General features: G+C 47.9%; 1 protein-coding gene across 1 annotated transcript in view; it reads right to left on the minus strand.

Moving 5' to 3' along the window:
- AFF4 (ALF transcription elongation factor 4) overlaps window positions 1–18212 on the minus strand; it is a 798699-nt gene that overhangs the window by 189516 nt on the left and 590971 nt on the right. The window contains exon 17 of the mRNA XM_086931629.1: window positions 17492–17555. Within this exon, the coding sequence (XP_086787755.1) occupies window positions 17492–17555 (64 nt within the window). The remainder of the gene's footprint in view (window positions 1–17491; window positions 17556–18212) is intronic.

An 18212-nucleotide genomic window follows, 5' to 3' on the forward strand; every position in this document is an offset into this window, starting at 1 on the left:
CACATGCTGTGCATCATTCCGCCATCTAGTGGTTGGGCCTGGAGTAGTCTTTGTTTTCTTGTGTCTTTTGGGCATCGCCGTCCCCTGCGCGATGTCAGGCGGTCGTTGTGCATAGTAGCCGTCTTCGGATTCTTTTTTCTGTGTTTCAGTTTTGTAGTCTTTTAGAAGGTACTTTAGTGAATTGTTAGTTATAGTTCCCCATCTGCTTGTATTCCTTGTAGGGGAGGCTCGTGTGTCGCATGTGAATGCAGAAAACTCTTCAAGCTGCAAAACTACTCCTACTGGTAAGTAAGCATTTCATTTTGCAGCGTGAATCCTTTTCTGGATACACATGCAGTGCATCAGATTACGTAGCGGTTTCTCCCGTCTTGGGGAGGCTGTGTTAAGAGGAAGACTTTGTGAACAAGACCACAACTCTTCATTGGACGGACCACAGCTGCGTTCACTTTATCTACAATAAGATCACAATCCACAACCATCCTCAACCCACCCTGCGAAGAAATTGGAACAAAATCACCATCGACCAGATTTCCTCATCGCTTCTTCAAAACACCCCTGCCCACTCCTCAAACCCCGACCAAGCAGCCATTACCCTCACCCAATGGCTATCCAACAGCGCCGACATCCTAGCACCGTTGAAAAAACGTCAAATCAAACTAGGCAGCAAAAACGCCTCCTGGTTCAACGATGATCTTAAGAAATCTAAGAAACTCTGTCGCTCCCTCGAGAAGGCCTGGAAAAAAGACCCAAACACCAGCACCAGGGACGCCTTCAAAAACGCCACCCGCATACACCACCAACTAATCCGATCTGCCAAGAAAGCCGCACTCAAAGACCGACTAGACAACAACGCCCACAACAGCAAGGAATTATTCAACATCGTCAAAGAATTTACCAACCCATCAGCCAACTCCAACGACATCACCCCATCCCAAGCCCTCTGCGACTCCCTAGCTTCCTTCTTCCACAACAAAATCGCAGACATCCACAACAGCTTCGACAACCGACCCGGAGACCAACCCACCCAACCTTCTGCAGGACTTTCACCCCCCTTGAACATCCTTAACGACTGGAACCCAATCTCCACTGAGGACACCATCCGCCTGATGAACTCCATCCACTCAGGATCCCCAACTGACCCATGCCCTCACCACATCTTCAACAAAGCAGACTCCATCATAGCACCACACCTCCGAGATGTCATCAACTGCTCCCTCAACTCCGCCACCTTCCCGGAAAGCTGGAAACACGCAGAACTCAGCGCCCTTCTGAAAAAACCCACAGCTGACCCCACCGAACTCAAAAACTACCGCCCCATCTCGCTCCTTCCATTCCCGGCCAAAGTCATCGAGAAAGCTGTCAACAACCAGCTCGCCACCTTCCTCGAAACAAACAAATCCCTCGACTCCTCACAGTCCGGCTTCCGAGCCAAACACAGCACTGAGACCGCACTTATCGCAGCAACAGACGACATTCGAACTCTACTGGACAACAAAGACACAGTCGCCCTCATCCTCCTCGACCTCTCCGCTGCCTTCGACACAGTCTGTCATAGCACCCTTTTACAGCGCCTCAGAAACGTCGGAATCCAAGGAAAAGCACTGGAAAGGATCACCTCGTTCCTCACCGGAAGAACCCAGAGAGTCCGCCTCCCACCATTCAAGTCAGAGGCCTCTGAAGTCATCTGCGGCGTGCCACAAGGATCGTCACTCAGCCCCACCCTCTTCAACGTATACATGAGCCCCCTTGCGGCCATCGCTCGCCAACACAACCTCAACATCATCTCCTACGCTGACGACACTCAACTGATCCTCTCACTCACCAAAGATCCTAACACCGCCAAAACCAACTTACACGAAGGAATGAAAGAAGTAGCCGAGTGGATGAAGCACAGCCGTCTGAAACTGAACTCAGACAAAACAGAAGTCCTCATCCTAGGCACCTCCCCCTCCGCCTGGGATGACTCTTGGTGGCCAGAGGCCCTTGGAAAAGCACCCATCCCGACGGACCACGCACGGAACCTGGGCGTCGTCCTGGACTCCTCACTCTCGATGACCAGACAAGTCAACGCCGTTTCATCATCTTGCTTCAACATTCTTCGCATGCTCAAAAAAACATTTCGCTGGATCCCCACCGAAACTAGAAAAACAGTCACCCACGCACTGGTCACGAGCCGTCTGGACTAGACTACGGAAACACCCTATACGCCGGCACCACCGCAAAACTCCAGAAAAAACTCCAACGCATCCAGAACGCTTCAGCCAGGATCATACTAGACATCCCGCGTAAAGAACACATCTCTGGTCACCTGAAAAACCTCCACTGGCTCCCCGTAAATAAGAGGATTACTTTCCGCCTCCTAACCCACGCGCACAAAGCACTTTACGAACTTGGACCCGAATGCCTCAACACGCGACTGTCCTTCTACACCCCCTCCCGTCAGCTACGATCCTCCAATCAAGCCCTTGCCACTGTACCTCGCATCAACAAAACCACCATGGGAGGTAGATCCTTCTCCCACCTGGCAGCTAAAACTTGGAACTCTCTTCCCACTCACCTTCGCCTTACTCAGAACCACCTAGCATTCAGAAAGCAACTTAAAACTTGGATATTCGACAAATAATTCCCCACCCTTCCTCAAGCGCCTTGAGACCCTATGGGTATGTAGCGCGCTATATAAATCTCTTGACTTGACTTGACATTGGCCATAAATACTAGAGTTGCTCCTTTCTTTCTAGATGAGTGAGCTTTTGGCCGTAAGCTTAGGGTTTTCCCTGCAGTGGCATAGCATAGTTGGATGGTTTGGACTATCCATTGTGCAATAGTGGTCTTTGAGACAGGTGTCCCTGTCTTGGTATGTGAGTAAGCAACACACCGCTGTTTGCCTTTGCAAGCTTATTCCGTTCTCTGTAGATAGTACAGTAAAGCCCCCCTTACATCCAGGGTTTGGAGGCTCTTTTCCCATTTTGTTTGTGGGTCTTTTAGGAGAATATTTTGATTCAAGTGATACTTGGACACGACCTTTGGTACGAACTGAGGATTAGTTCTTAGGATAACTGTCTTTATTGATTTGAATTTATGTTTTTTTCTATGGTTAATGCTTGTAGCTCACTTTTCGTAAGGATGTGATGGCTATTAATAATGCGGTCTTTAAATTGATGTTTGTGGTCTGCTTTATGCATGGGCTCAAATACTTTTGTCATAAGATGCTTGAGGACTCTATTTAAACTCCACATGGGGGCTGGAGATGTCCTTGGGGGTGCAATTCTTTTAGATTCCTCTAGGAATCTTTTTATGCATAATTTTCTACTGGTGTGGGCTACAATAGCTGCGGGTGTACTTTCAGGCTTGAGTAGTTGATGTGACCGTCTAGTAGCTGTGTTAGGTATATGATCACCATTTCTTGTGTGGTGATTTAGTCCATCATGATGTTGGTTGGTGTATGTTGTGCACCAAATGGTGTACTGATCCCATTTTGCGGGATAGCATTGCCTTGTGGTTTGTTTCCTTGCCTCACTTAGAATTGTAATTGTTACCTGAGACTGGTTTAAGTGACCAAACTCTACATATTCAGGTGCCAGGCCATTAGGCGTGGCGTTGCTGGCTCTGGGTGAAGAGTTGGCCCTATTGCATTCTTAGTAGGTCCTTGTCTGCTTTGAGTCTGATTATTTGTCCCTTGGACACTTCAAGCAGACTGGAGTATCATGTTTGTCTGGCCCATTGTGGAGCAATGAGAATTCGGTTTGTCCCTGGTTGTCTTGCTTTTTCTAGGACTCTTTGGATTACGGGTACTGGTGGAAAAGCATATGCAAATGTCCCTGTCCCTGACAAATATAGCGAAAGGGCATTCCCTTTTGACAGGTGGTGATTAAACCTAGAGGCACATAACTGGCATTTCTTATTCTGTATTGTTGTAAACAGGTCTATCTCTGGGGTACTCTACATATTCAGGTGCCAGGCCATTAGGCGTGGCGTTGCTGGCTCTGGGTGAAGAGTTGGCCCTATTGCATTCTTAGTAGGTCCTTGTCTGCTTTGAGTCTGATTATTTGTCCCTTGGACACTTCAAGCAGACTGGAGTATCATGTTTGTCCGGCCCATTGTGGAGCAATGAGAATTCGGTTTGTCCCTGGTTGTCACGCTTGGTACCACCCACGCTTGCTGCCTGCCGGTGTACCTCTCTGCAGCCTGCTACCTCGCTGTTCTGATAATCAAGCTCCTCACCACGATTGGTATCGTAGCCTCTTAGCGCTTTTGGAACACTCCTGCGCCGCATTGCATAGCTCATTTTGTCATATCGTGCCTGTTTGAATCTCGCTCATGCGCAATTAGATTGCTTCACACACGTTGGCGCCGCATTGCTTGGACATACTTGCTGAAAGTAACCTGCATTAGTTTTTCATTGCCGGTCCTCGGCTGTGCTCCATTTGGCTTCCTGTTTACGTAGCCATTTTGTGGTTGTTGTTCCCCTCTCCTGGCCCGTGTCTCCTCCTCGATCCCGCCTCCCAGCTGAGACTCCCTCGCCCCCGCCCACTCCAACTTCTACATCTGAGAGATGCTCCCGCGCGCAGCGTTCACGCGCAGCGGTCGCGCCGAAGGTGCGCCAAAGGTAAGCCCATCTACGCCCGTCCACGCCTGGACCGCGCCCAGCGCCAGACCCCCTGGTCCCCGTACCACCCACCCCACCCGCTTTACTTATGAAGCCTCCACCCTCCTAGCCCTAAACCCCGGCAGACAGCCCAACTGCGCCCAAGCCGCTCCTGGACTCACCCATGGACCCTTCTCTTGCAACTCCTGTAAGTATGACGGCACCAAGACCAACTCCTCATCCACGAACACCAAACAGATCTGACACCAACCACCTAAAATGCATCCTGCTCAACACCCGCTCGGTCCACAGACACGCCATCGACCTTTGGAATCTACTAGACACCATCTCTCCGGACGTCGCCTTCCTAACAGAAACATGGATGAACTCCTCCTCAGCCCCAGACATCACCATTGCAATCCCGGAAGGCTACAAGATCATCCGAAAAGACTGCAACAAGCAAACAGGAGGAGGCATCGCTATCGTCCATAAGAATTCCATTCGCATCTTAACCAGCTCAGACGTCGACTTCGCTAGCGCCGAACACCTTCACTTCCAGATCCACACCGACCCCAAGACCACACTCAGAGGCACACTCCTCTACAGGCCACCAGGACCCCGGGCACAATTCAGTGAAGACATCACTGACTTCATCACCCCACACGCCCTCCCCTCCGAGGAATACATTCTTTTGGGAGACCTCAATTTTCACCTGGAAAAGAGCAACGACAGCAACGCCAACACCCTTCTAGACAATCTCGCCAACCTCGGACTCAAACAACTTGTCAACACCCCCACTCACAACGCAGGTCACACACTCGACCCTATCTTCACCTCCAGCAAACATATCTCCTTCAGTCACAACACAGTTCTCCATTGGACGGACCACAGCTGCGTTCACTTTGTCTACAAAAAGACCACAGCCCACAACCATCCTCAACCTACTCTGCGAAGAAACTGGAACAAAATCACCATCGACCAGATCTCCTCATCGCTGCTTCAAAACCCCCCTGCCTACTCTTCGAACCCCAACGAAGCAGCTATTAACCTCGCTCAGTGGCTAACCAACAGCGCCAACAACCTAGCACCTTTGAAAAAACGTCAATTCAAACTAGGCAGCAAAAACACCCCCTGGTTCAACGATGATCTTAAGAACTCCAAGAAACTCTGTCGCTCCTTCGAGAAGGCCAGGAAAAAAGACCCAAACACCAGCACAAGGGACGCCTTCAAAAACGCCACCCGCATACACCACCAACTGATCCGGACTGCCAAGAAAGCCGCATTCAAGGACCGACTAGACAACAACGCCCACAACAGCAAGGAATTATTCAACATCGTCAAAGAGTTTACCAACCCCACTGCCAACTCCAACGACGTCACCCCATCTCAAACCCTCTGCGACTCCCTAGCTTCGTTCTTCCACAACAAAATCGCAGACATCCACAACAGCTTCGACAACCAACCCGGAGTCCAATCCACACAAACTTCGGCTGCACCTCCACCCCCTTGAACACCCTTAATGACTGGAACCCAAACTCCACTGAGGACACCATCCGCCTGATGAACTCCATCCACTCTGGATCACCTACCGACCCATGCCCTCACCACATTTTCAACAAAGCGGACTTCATCATAGCACCACACCTCCGAGACGTCATCAACTGCTCCTTCAACTCCGCCACCTTCCCGGAAAGCTGGAAACACGCCGAACTCAGCGCCCTTCTGAAAAAACCCACAGCGGACCCCACCGAACTCAAAAACTACCGCCCCATCTCGCTCCTTCCATTCCCGGCTAAAGTCATCGAGAAAGCCGTAAACAACCAGCTCGCCGCCTACCTCGAAACCAACAAATCCCTCGACTCCTCACAGTCCGGCTTCCGAGCCAAACACAGCACTGAGACCGCCCTCATCGCAGCAACAGACGACATTCGAACTCTACTAGACAATGGAGACACAGTTGCCCTCATCCTCCTCGACCTCTCCGCAGCCTTCGACACAGTCTGTCATAGCACCCTCCTACAACGCCTCAGAAACATCGGAATCCAAGGAAAAGCACTGGAATGGATCACCTCATTCCTTACCGGAAGAACCCAGAGAGTACGCCTCCCACCATTCAAGTCAGAGGCCACTGAAGTCATTTGTGGCGTACCACAAGGATCTTCACTCAGCCCCACCCTCTTCAACGTATACATGAGCCCCCTCGCGGACATCGTACGCCAACACAACCTCAACATCATCTCCTACGCGGATGACACTCAACTAATCCTCTCGCTCACCAAAGACCCCAACACCGCCAAAACCAACCTACATGAAGGAATGAAAGAAGTAGCTGAGTGGATGAAGCACAGCCGTCTGAAACTGAACTCAGACAAAACAGAAGTCCTTATCTTAGGTACCTCCCCCTCCGCCTGGGACGACTCTTGTGGCCAGAGGCCCTTGGAAAAGCACCCATCCCGACAGACCACGCTCGTAACCTGGGCGTCATCCTGGATTCCTCACTCTCGATGACCAGACAAGTCAACGCCGTTTCATCCTCTTGTTTCAACATTCTTCGAATGCTCAAAAAAACATTTCGCTGGATCCCCACCGAAACAAGAAAAACGGTCACCCACGCATTGGTTACTAGCCGCATGGACTACGGTAACACCCTATACGCCGGAACCACCGCAAAACTCCAGAAAAAGCTCCAACGCATCCAGAATGCATCAGCCAGACTCATACTAGACATCCCGCGTAAAGACCACATTTCTGGTCACCTGAAAAACCTTCACTGGCTTCCCGTCAATAAGAGGATAACATTCCGCCTCCTAACCCACGCACACAAAGCACTTTACGAACTTGGACCCGAATGCCTCAACACACGACTTTCATTCTACACCCCCTCCCGCCAGCTACGCTCTTCCAACCAAGCCCTTGCTGCTGTCCCTCGCATTAACAAATCCACCATGGGAGGAAGATCCTTCTCATACCTGGCGGCTAAAACCTGGAACTCACTTCCCATTCACCTTCGCCTCACTCAGAACCACCTAGCATTGAGAAAGCTACTTAAAACCTGGATATTCGACAAGTAATTCCCCACCCTTCCTCAAGCGCCTTGAGACCCTCTGGGTATGTAGCGCGCTATATAAATTACCGACTTGACTTGACTTGACTTGACTGTTTCAATTCCCACTCGTGGGAGCAGCTGTTCTGCCTGCTCAGTTGATCTGCTGTTGTGTTGTATATTCCTGGTAGGTGTTTTGTTTGCAGATTGATTCCTTGTGCAATTGCCCATATCCAGATCCAGATCTCTTGTGCTAGCTTGATGAGTGGGAATGACTGTTTGTTGAAGTAGAACATTGCAGTGGTGTTGTATGTTTGAATCAAGACAGTCTTCTTGCAAATGTGTTTCTGGAACGCCTTCAGTGCTAGGAGGACTGTTTTCATTTTCAGGTAATTCATGTGTTTTATGAAGTTTAGGTCATTCAATTGGCCTCGTATTTTCAGTTGGCTGAGGTGTGCTCCCCTCCCGTTGCGATTGTCGCAGAGGGAGTTGGGCTTTTGAAAGTTCTGCCTAGTTTTATGTTCCTGGATGCCCACCATTGTATTTCTGCTTGCAGTTTCTGCGCAACAACCACAAGATCCTCTCAACTCCCTGTGGCTTGTGACCAATTGTTGGAAATACATACCTGGAAAGGTTGCATCTGAAGGCGGGCAAGAGGAATGAGTGAGATGCATGATGCCATCATGCCCTTGAGTTTCATGACCTTCCCTGTCAGAGATTTACCCCTCTGGTGAAGTGAAGTTTCCTGTCTGATGGCTTGTATCATGTTTTGTGTAGGATAAGCTTGTGCGAGTTCTGAGTTGAGTCTTGTACCCAAGAATGTTTTTTCTTGTTCTGGCTTTGTGGATGACTTCTTATGATTCATTGAGAATCCTAGTTTCTGGTGTGTGAGGATTACTGTATGAACATAGCTGCAACATTTTTGTTTTGTTTTAGCTTTATAAGCCAGTCATCTAGATATGGGTAGAGGTGTATTCCCTCTTTTCGTAGGTGTGCTGCAACTGCAGCTAGGCACTTGGTGAAGACACGTGGTGCTGATTTTATTCCGAAAGGTAGTACCTTGAACTCGTAGTGTGTTCCTTTGTGTGGGAATCAGATACTTTCTGTGGCTTTCGTTCACGGAGATGTGCAAATGGGCGTCTTTGAGGTCTATTGTTGTCATGTAATCTTTTTTGAATTTGCTGTATTTCTTGAAGTATAGTCATTTTGTAATGAAGCATCAGAATGAACTTGTTTATGATCTTAGGACTAAGATAGGCCTCAGTGTAAGGTCTTGCTTGGGATCTAGGAAATATGGTGAGTATTTTCCCTTGAAAAGGCATTCTTTTTTTACAGTTTCTATCGCTTGCTTTTGAAGAAACCGTATTTTATCAAATGTAATATCCAATTGTTTGTAGTGATATCTTGCCATTGTCGCAGGTATTGTGCTATTCTGCCCCCCCCCCACTGGTGTTGTGTGAGGGTCCTTTTTTGTGCATGAGTCAATATGATCCAGCTGCTCTTTCACTGAAGGGCTGGCCTCTTCCCCTTCCTCGAAAGGACTGCTTTGGCTGTTATTGCCAGCTTTAATATTAGGTCTGTTGACTTGACAGTTACCCTGGCCCTGATGTGGATGAGGCATTTGTTGTCCTTGTGCAAAGGCTCCTCTTCCCGTGGGTTTCCTTCCATTAAATCCACCTCTTTTAAAAGCTCCTCTCTGTTGCAGGGCTCCCATAGCTCACAGTTTTGTTGTCTTTCTTTATTTGTTGTAGGGATTTGTCGGCTTCTTTCCCGAACAGGGAGTCCCCTGTGAATAGTCTGTTACTGATGGAGGTCCGCACCTCCTGCTTAAAGCCGGATATTCTTAGACAGGCATGTCTCTTTAGTGTGGTACCGGTGCACATTTGACTAACGGCAGTGTCTGCTGCTGCGAGTGCGGACTTCGGGCATGTATTTGCTATATTTTTGCCTTCCTGGCCAATGGATTTTGCCCTTTTCTCCTGTCACCTTCTGGGAGCATATTGATGAGCTCCTCGATGTAATCCCTTTGCTGGTGACCATACCTGTTTAGCAGGGCGTTTGAGTTTGCAATGCGCCAATGCGTTGCGTCTTCCTCAATTTTTCTGCCCACCATGTCCATTATTTTGCTCCCCTTCTCTGGAGGTGAGCCAGTATTGGAGAGGGTGTTGCCCCTCTTCCTTGCTGAAGTGACAATAAGAGTCTGGCACAGCATTTCCCTGTATATACCTAGGCTCTTTGGAAGAGGGTTTATACTTCTCAACCCTTGGTGTCATTCTTTTGGCAGAGGCTGGATCTTTGAAGGCTTCTATGCCTTGATCCAGGATGCTTGGTAACATCGGACGATATTGTGTGCCCTTGTTGGCAGAGGCTAATGTCCCTAAGAGGGAGCACATTTCCTCTTTCTCTTCTTCTAGGATGACCCCGAAAGCATCAGCTGCTCTTTTCATGAGGCCATTATAGAAGGTGATGTCATCTGGAGGCAAAGCTTTTGAGGGATAGCAGCGTATCTCCTCCTCTGGGCTTTCTGTGTCGAGGTTATTCCATTCATCCTCCAAAGCCTCAGAGGATATTCCTTCCTCTGGGGCGTCAATATACTTTGACGCGTGATTCGGGGGTTGGAGGCGAATCGAGGATTTCTTCTTCGGAGTCCTGTGTGCCTTTGGCGTCGGCATTTTTGGTGTTGACAGTGGGAATCAAAGGCAAACAGAATCCCTTGAGCGATTCAAACTCCTTTTTCTTTTGAAGGAGTACCGCCATTTTTGCCACAAGGAGTTTTTTCTTCCTTTCGATCTCGATGGATCTCTCTGCTTCGATGACCGGAGATTTCCTCTTCTTTGGAGTGGTGGAATCAGACTTCGAGGGTGACGTAGTTCCCTTAGAGGGTTCGTGCTCGACCCTTTGCTTCTGCGCCTTAAGCGATCCTCCCTCGTCTCAGTCCCACGGCAGGGTTCGGTGGGGTTCTTTGGATTGCGGTTGACTTTTGATCGCCTTTTTAAATCGGCGTCGAGGCTGCCTTAGGCTGTGCCTTTTTATTGTGGCCCTTCAGTTCCAACAGATGTGTCTTACCTGGTCTATCTTTTTCCCCAGCATCTTTCGCCATTTTTTTGTGGGTGAGATTTTTCTCTGCATCTCCCTCAAGAAATTCAACGTCAAATCTTTCGTGCGTGGACTGTGCTGGCACCCCTTGGTCCTCATCTTCGCTGGAGACACCCAAGTCTAAGGTTTCTTCTGCCCTAGGGACATTGTGGCATCGTGGCCCTCTCTTTGCTTTCAGTGTGTCCTGAGAGTGGTCAACAGGAACACCGCGCAGGCCTCGCAATCCTGGTCTTTGTGATCTTTGGGCAGAAAGAGGTTGCACACATTGTGTGGGTCGCGTTGGGCAAATTTGTGGTGGCACTTGGGGACGAATTTGAAGTTTTTTTTCCATGGCCCCTACCTTGCCATTTGTCAAACTATGAGTAGTCGTCACCTACTGGAGGTGTTCGGTATTGAAGACGTCGTCTCCGAAAGCCAGTTGTGTTCTCAGGTCCCGTAGTCGAAGAAATGTTGGTTTCTCTACAAAATCTGAAGTTTTCGGGGATTTTCAGCAATTCTCCAGAGCGTTCCCTTTTGCTTCCAGACCCAATGGCGGAGAAAAGAATTTGAAGATGGCTACTACGCACAATGACCTCTGGGGCGCCGTCTGACATCACGCAGGGGACAGACCTGGCACCAAATGGTGGTTGACGATGCCCAAAACAAAAAACAAGAAAAAGACTATTCCCGACCCAACCACTAGATAGCAGAATGATGCCCAGAAAAGGATTCACTCTGCATAACAGTGTTATCGCCTAAACAGTAAGTTCTTAGGTTTTGAAGTTGGTATTCTGGTGTTAGAAGCAGGGTCCCCCCAGGGTCAAGGATGCACTCTCAAAGCACCCTCAATGACACTAGGGCGGCAGGGTGCAGAGTACTGCGGCTCAATGTTATCCAATGGGGAGTAGGGGGACTCCGGTTGGTGGCTGCTCATGAGCAGGCCACGAAGTTGCAGGAGCAAAGCTCCAGGACTTAAGCTAAGGCCAAAGGGGGATACAGTTTAGCACACAAGGTGCACCCACAGCGGCACGGAGGCAGCAGGGTGCTGTTTTGGCATCAGGTGCCCTGTTTTCAATGGGAGTTGCCGGTTTTGAATTTTGGGTGCAGGCTCGGTCCAGGAAGCCTTCTGGGAGGAGCCAACAGCTGAGCAGGTAAGTTGGAGGGCTCGGGGACGTAGGTGCATCTTGGGTTCTCTTCTCCAGGGCGGATGGATGCAAGGGTGTCTTTGAAGGTCTGATTTCACCTTACCGGCTATCTCGCGGTTGGTGGGTTTCCGTACAGAGGCTGCAGGCGACTTCAGGGAGTCCGAGGGGTCAACCTACGTTGGACTCACACTCTGGAGTGCTGGGGGACCTCACTGGTACCGGTGGGCCACCTGGATTCAGGCCGTAGGTGTCGGGTGCCGTGGTGGTTCCAGGCATCGGGTTTCTCACCAGGCTCAGAGTCTGTCTTGGGAGTTTCTTTTGAGCAGATCTGCAGTTCACATGAGATCCGGTCTTTGTTGAAGGCAGTCAGTACTCCCAGGGTTCTGGACATTGCCGACTGCAGGACAAGGCGACTTTTGGTGCAGGATCTCTGTAAATTGCAAACGGGCCGGTAGGGCTGGGGCCAAGTGAGTTCTTCTGCAGTCCCCTCTGCTGGGCATCTTTTTTCATCCTTCTTCCTAGGTTGTGGGAATCGGTCTTCTTGGTTCAGGGCTGCTCCCTAAATATTGTATTTATGGGGCGTTTAAGGGGTCTCGAGGTCATTAGCCAATGGGCTACTGACCTTAGGGCGACTACACCCTTGGTGTGCTCACCCCACGTTGAAGAATGGGCACAATCCCTAATCCAGATTGAGGAGTACTTGCCATATGCACAATGACGGGCACTTAAGAGTGGGCTTCACCTCGCCTCCTCCACCTGAGGGGTGGGGTTGGCAGAGGTGGGCACACCTTCTGGACTGCTCAAATATTTTACTGCCCGTCTTCCTGCTGAAGAGAATGGGAGACCGGAATGGGCCACTCCTGATAGCAGGAGAGGTTAGGGACCTGCTCCTGATAGCAGGAGAGGTTGGGGGTTGCATTACAAAGGTGGCAAGGCCTTTGAAGCTCTGCTGCCACAGAGGACTCACCTAACCTGGGGGAGGTATTAATACCTTCACCAGGAAAGGTTTCGTTTCTGGGCTCAAGCAGCAAAGGCTCCCACCTCAGTGGTCCAGAAACTTGTCTCGTGGTCGCAGGTTAGTGTTTACCAGTCAGGGAACCCACCAGAGGCTGGTCATTTTTCAGGGGGATCTCTAAGATGTCCTCTGAGCGCACTGTATAATAAATCCCAAACTGGAATCAGTGTGGGTTTATTATGCGGAGACATTTGCTACAAAACCTCCTGGAATTCAGTCAAGCCATTATGGTGCTTTGGAGCTCGTAATGACAAACTTCCAGACCATATACTCTTTAAGGCTTCACTGCAGTTACAATGTGTAAGAATGGGCTTAGACACTGTAGGGGTACAGTGCTCATGCAACGGTACCCACACCAGAGGTGTAGTGCACCCAGCTAGAGGGGTGCCTTACCTATACAATAGGTGGTGGGTCGCAGGCATGGCACTAAGGAATGTGTGCCTGGTCCACTCTTCCATTTTCTCTACACCAAAACAAGCAGCCTGCAATTGGGGGGGGGAGAGAGTGTGAGAGAGAGAGAGAGAGAGAGTGAGAGAGAGAATGAGTGTGAGAGAGAATGAGTGTGAGTGCGAGAGAGAGAGTGAGTGCGAGAGAGAGAGTGAGTGTGAGAGAGAGAGTGAGTGTGAGAGAGAGAGTGAGTGTGAGAGAGAGAGTGTGAGTGTGAGAGAGAGAGTGTGAGTGTGAGAGTGTGAGTGTGAGAGAGAGTGTGAGTGTGAGAGAGAGAGTGTGAGTGTGAGTGTGAGTGTGTGTGTGTACAGGACCTCCAAGGGTGGCACATTATGTGCTGCATCCCGTAGATGCCTTCCCTGGTCACAGTGCCCTTGGTAACCTTTTACAAGAGACTTATATGTGGCCAGAGAGGTGCCAATTGGGTGTACAAAGGTACAGTTTTGGGAAAGAACAATGGCCCTGGCAACATGATTGGCAGGGACCCATGGCACATCAAGTGAATGTGCATCAAGTCTGGCAAAAAGTGTGTGTGGGTGGGTGGTTTACTGCAACACAAACCCTGCTTCCTACATCTGTTATAATGGCAATCTGCGAAGCTGGGTCGAGAAAAGGCCTCCCTTGTTACAAATTGTTGGCGTTCCTCCATTACAGAGAGCTATGTGTGTGGCGGCTAATCAACACTAAGTCATATGTTTTCTTGTAGCAAACACATTTTCCTGGTGTGGGAACTATGGCAACGCAGGAGGCCATCATGCCAAGGAGGCACATGACCATACAGACTGTGAGTGGTTGATCCAGCTGAAAAAGAGGGAGCAACACATTGAAGAACTGGGAAAACCTTGCCCATGTCTGCATTGACAACTACCTCTAAATATGGATGGATTTGAAGAAGTTGGGGGTGGGACTTTACAGCGCTGATCGTAAAAAACACAGAACATGTAAGAGGTTTATGGTGGCTTGTGTGTGTGATTGACACTGCTGCTGCATTCTTTATCAGCAGTGTTTCTAGGTACCGAAATACATGGAAGCTCTGTTTTTGCAGGTGCACAGGTACTAATGCGAGGCATTTTGTAAACACTAGAGGTGCTGTCGTGACTCTGAATGGCAGCACCTTTAATTGATAGTGTTTGCCACTTAACACAATCCTGAGGTAGCGATGATGCACTGGATGAATCAGGATTTGGAAGTAGGTCTCTGAGGTTGAGCACAGATATGAAATCACCTTGCTGTAGCAGCAAAATGACATCCTGAGTGACCATGTAGAATTTGTGTGACAGGATGTAGTTGCAGAGTCTCCTGAGGTCCAGTTTAGGCCTGGAGGACCAGTCCTTCTTGGAAATGAGGAAGCAGAGGGAATATTCCCCTGTGCGATGTAGGTGTTGTGGCACAGGCTCTATGGTTCTTTGCGAAGGAAAGCTTGAATCTCTTACCAAAGCCGGTGTTGGTGTTCTGGGAGGGAAGGCGTGTCTGTGGGGTGGTATGCTGAGAGGTGTAGAAGTGGGCTCCTATGAGTAAACGTGTTGAAAGATGTCTAGTACCCACTCGTCTGAGGTGACGTGTTGCCAGGTGGGGAAGAACGTTTGAAGTTGTCCCCCAACAGGTATTGTGTGGTCGGGGAAAGTAGGGGAAGTCACTCCACTGCATAAGGCACTAAACAAGGCCCTACCCACATATCTCTACTCCAGACCTCATTAGCATCAGCCCATAACTGCTCAGGTCGACAAATAAAGCCCTTCTTAAAATTCCAAACATTTGCAGCGTCAGCTATGGGGGCAGATCCTTCTCCTACTTGGCCACATTCCACTGGAATAAATTGCCATCCCAACATACCCTCCTGTTCCAAATTTGCAATGTTTAGGAAGCTGCTGAAGACATGGTATTTAAATAAGTGCACCCCAGACCTGTACAGCCAAGTGTTGGGATACTCCTTACGGAGTGAGTCATGCACTATATTAAATGCACATAACATAATATAACTGCTTGCTGGTGGCATAGAAGCGTGCTGGAATTGATGCCACAAGTGGCAGTGTCCACAGCATCCAGGGCATATCTAATGGCAGTGTTAGAAATTAGCTTGCCTTTTAAGACTAGCTCATACCCTTGTTTGTGGTACTCCTCTGGGAGATGCTGATGGAGCTCCTCAATCTTGTCGCAGTGGGCCTGGTCATATAGAGAAAGTAGGCTGATGGAGTTAGTGATGCTCCACTGGTTGGCCACTTGAGCTGCGACACGCTTATCAGCTGCGTGGCTGTGCTTGCTTTTTTGTCCAGTGGTGGTGCGTTGCTGGTACCATATGTGTTAGATCATTTGTGAGCTGTATGCACCACTAAGGATCCTGGAGGGAGTTGAGGCCAGGGGATATTTTACACAACACTGAGGACAGTAGTGGAAAGGTGTCCGTTCCTTCACAGGCACGGCATGTTTATCACAGAGCGAGCACGTAGGGAGGCCGAAGAGAGGAAGACCTCTCTCAGGAGGTTTAAGTCTGTTTGGTAACCGCACGAGCATAAGTATACTGACGGAAGGGAGAGGGACCAGAGAAGACACTGCGATGGCGTTAATCTGGAGCTCAGTAACATGTCTAAACCAAACAGCTGAAACAAAACAATCTAACAATGGAGCCGATGACCATGTGCATTACCGACAAGAAGTGGAGTCACACTAACTCATGACTCGAAAAGACTTCGAACAAGAACAACCTTTACACATCCAGGCCCAAAACTAGATGGCCGGATGATGCACAACATGTGTATCTACAGTGAAGCATGCCTCAAACAAATATGTTTTCCTACTTGAACTTGTGGTCTTGTGTTCAAGGATCATTTCACATTTGAGCTCGGTAACTGCTGGAGCACCAACAGCACAGTTACAGAATTTTGGAAACTGAGTTGGTGTTAGGAGAATCAATTTGAAGATATCGGAATTTTTTAAGCACCTAAACACTTTTATAACACCTTGCAGCTGGAAAACACTTTCCTGGGAGAGCATTACTTGGCTTCAATGCCAAGAACCAAGACACTGGGGACCCACAGAATATTAGGTAATCAGAGCCATTCTTTGATGCAATTCGCTTTTCACTTCAAGAGACTGCTTTACACTCATAAAATAAATTGGGATGTTTCCATCGCCTAATCTCTACAAAAGACATGTTTAATTTTTGTGTCATTGAAATCATTAAATACATTTTTTTAATGTTATTAAAGTGTTTCTGTGGTCATGACACATTTTCTCACAAAGAGGGTAAGGGTAAGCACAGGATTCCTCAAACAAACTGGCTTTTACTTCCGAAATCTAGATTGGTTAAATGCATGGGAGCTTAGCCACAGCTCACTGCATGACTGAGTTGTCTATCTTTGCAAGATAAAAAAATCGATTACTTACATAGTGCTGTAATGTTGTTGGCCTGGGACACCCTAGGATACCCATACATGAAATACGTAGTAACCCCCAACTGATTTATGATCTCAAGAAAAGATCTTGGAAGTCCTCATGAAGCAGTCCATGGGCAGTAATGAAAATACAAAGCGGACGCAGCAAAGTGTAAGTCAAATTGACCTAGGCATGACATTTGGAAATACAACCATAAAACCATATATTCACAGCTCTAGCTTGGACTCTGAAGTTGATTGATTTATTTGCTTGTCAAATAGAAGGAATGTAAAAAGTGAGAGGAAATCCACCATAGCTTTCTTATCAGCACTATGGCCATCTTAGCAGCCCGACAGATGTGGCTCAGAAAGTGATTATTATAGCAATGGCTGTGGTAATTAACTAAAAATAGAGGAGATGGAGGCTGGGCAGAAGTGGCTTCTACTGAAAAACGGGTGTGTTGTTACTAGAGGCTCTTACAAAGAAAGCTATAGTTTTCAAGTTAACAAAACATGTATTAACTGTATTAAACTCTGCTCAAAGAAAACCACCAAGAAAGACTATCAAGAGACCCTGTGTGTGCAATTACAGAAACCTAAATTCTTACATCATAATTCAGCTCACAGTTTCATAGCCATAAACAACCCCCAATCCCTTACTGTATATGTTCTTTCGCACACACAATCATTGCTCAATCTCTCTAGACCAATAATATCTTAGAAAAAAGTTCAAATTAAGATCTAAGGCAATCATGAATTATACAAGAAAAGATAACGTTGAGATTATCAAATTCAATGATATCCCCATACCAATGCATCTGCGTTGTGCTTCAGCTTTTTTGCTTCTTGCAGGTAGTGATCTGCTGAGAAACTGCTGCAGAAAAACAAGAAATTAGAAAGATTATAAATGCCACTACCGTAAAAAAGAATTTAAAAAAATTGACAAATAAAAATCAAGAAAGTAAGCAAGCATGACAGATGAAAATCATGAACTCCCTTCTAACTGAAACTACAGTGCAAATCCTTTACACCTAGGGGCACAGACTCTACAAGATTAGAGAAGTAATTTAGTCTAGGCTTACTCTGAATTGGTACTGGTTAGAAGCTCATATGCATCACAGTTAAGCCATTCTAAATAATAGAAGGATTGATTTATATTGACAAAAAAGCAGCCTCAAATTATGATAAACTGCATAGTCAGTAGACTCAAATCATCGGGGACAGATATAAACACAATTTGTTAATTGCGTTTTGTTACTACGCTCTACATTTTTTTTACAGGCCATATAGCCAGTTTACTGGCCCTATGGCCAATGGTTAACTATATGTCTGCATTTGAATGAACTCATCAAATTTACAAGACCGTCGCAAAACACCTAGACTATTTCTTTAAAAAACAAAACACTTTTCTTATTTATAAAAACACAACCAAAACCCATGTCAGCACCTTGTATCACCCAGGATACCACAATACATCAGATAAACTCCCCGATTTAGCCCTTCCAAACACAATACCACCCCAGACAAAGAA

Source organism: Lissotriton vulgaris, chromosome 7 (genome assembly GCF_964263255.1).
Source record: "Lissotriton vulgaris chromosome 7, aLisVul1.2, whole genome shotgun sequence".
NCBI classification, from domain to species: domain Eukaryota; kingdom Metazoa; phylum Chordata; class Amphibia; order Caudata; family Salamandridae; genus Lissotriton; species Lissotriton vulgaris.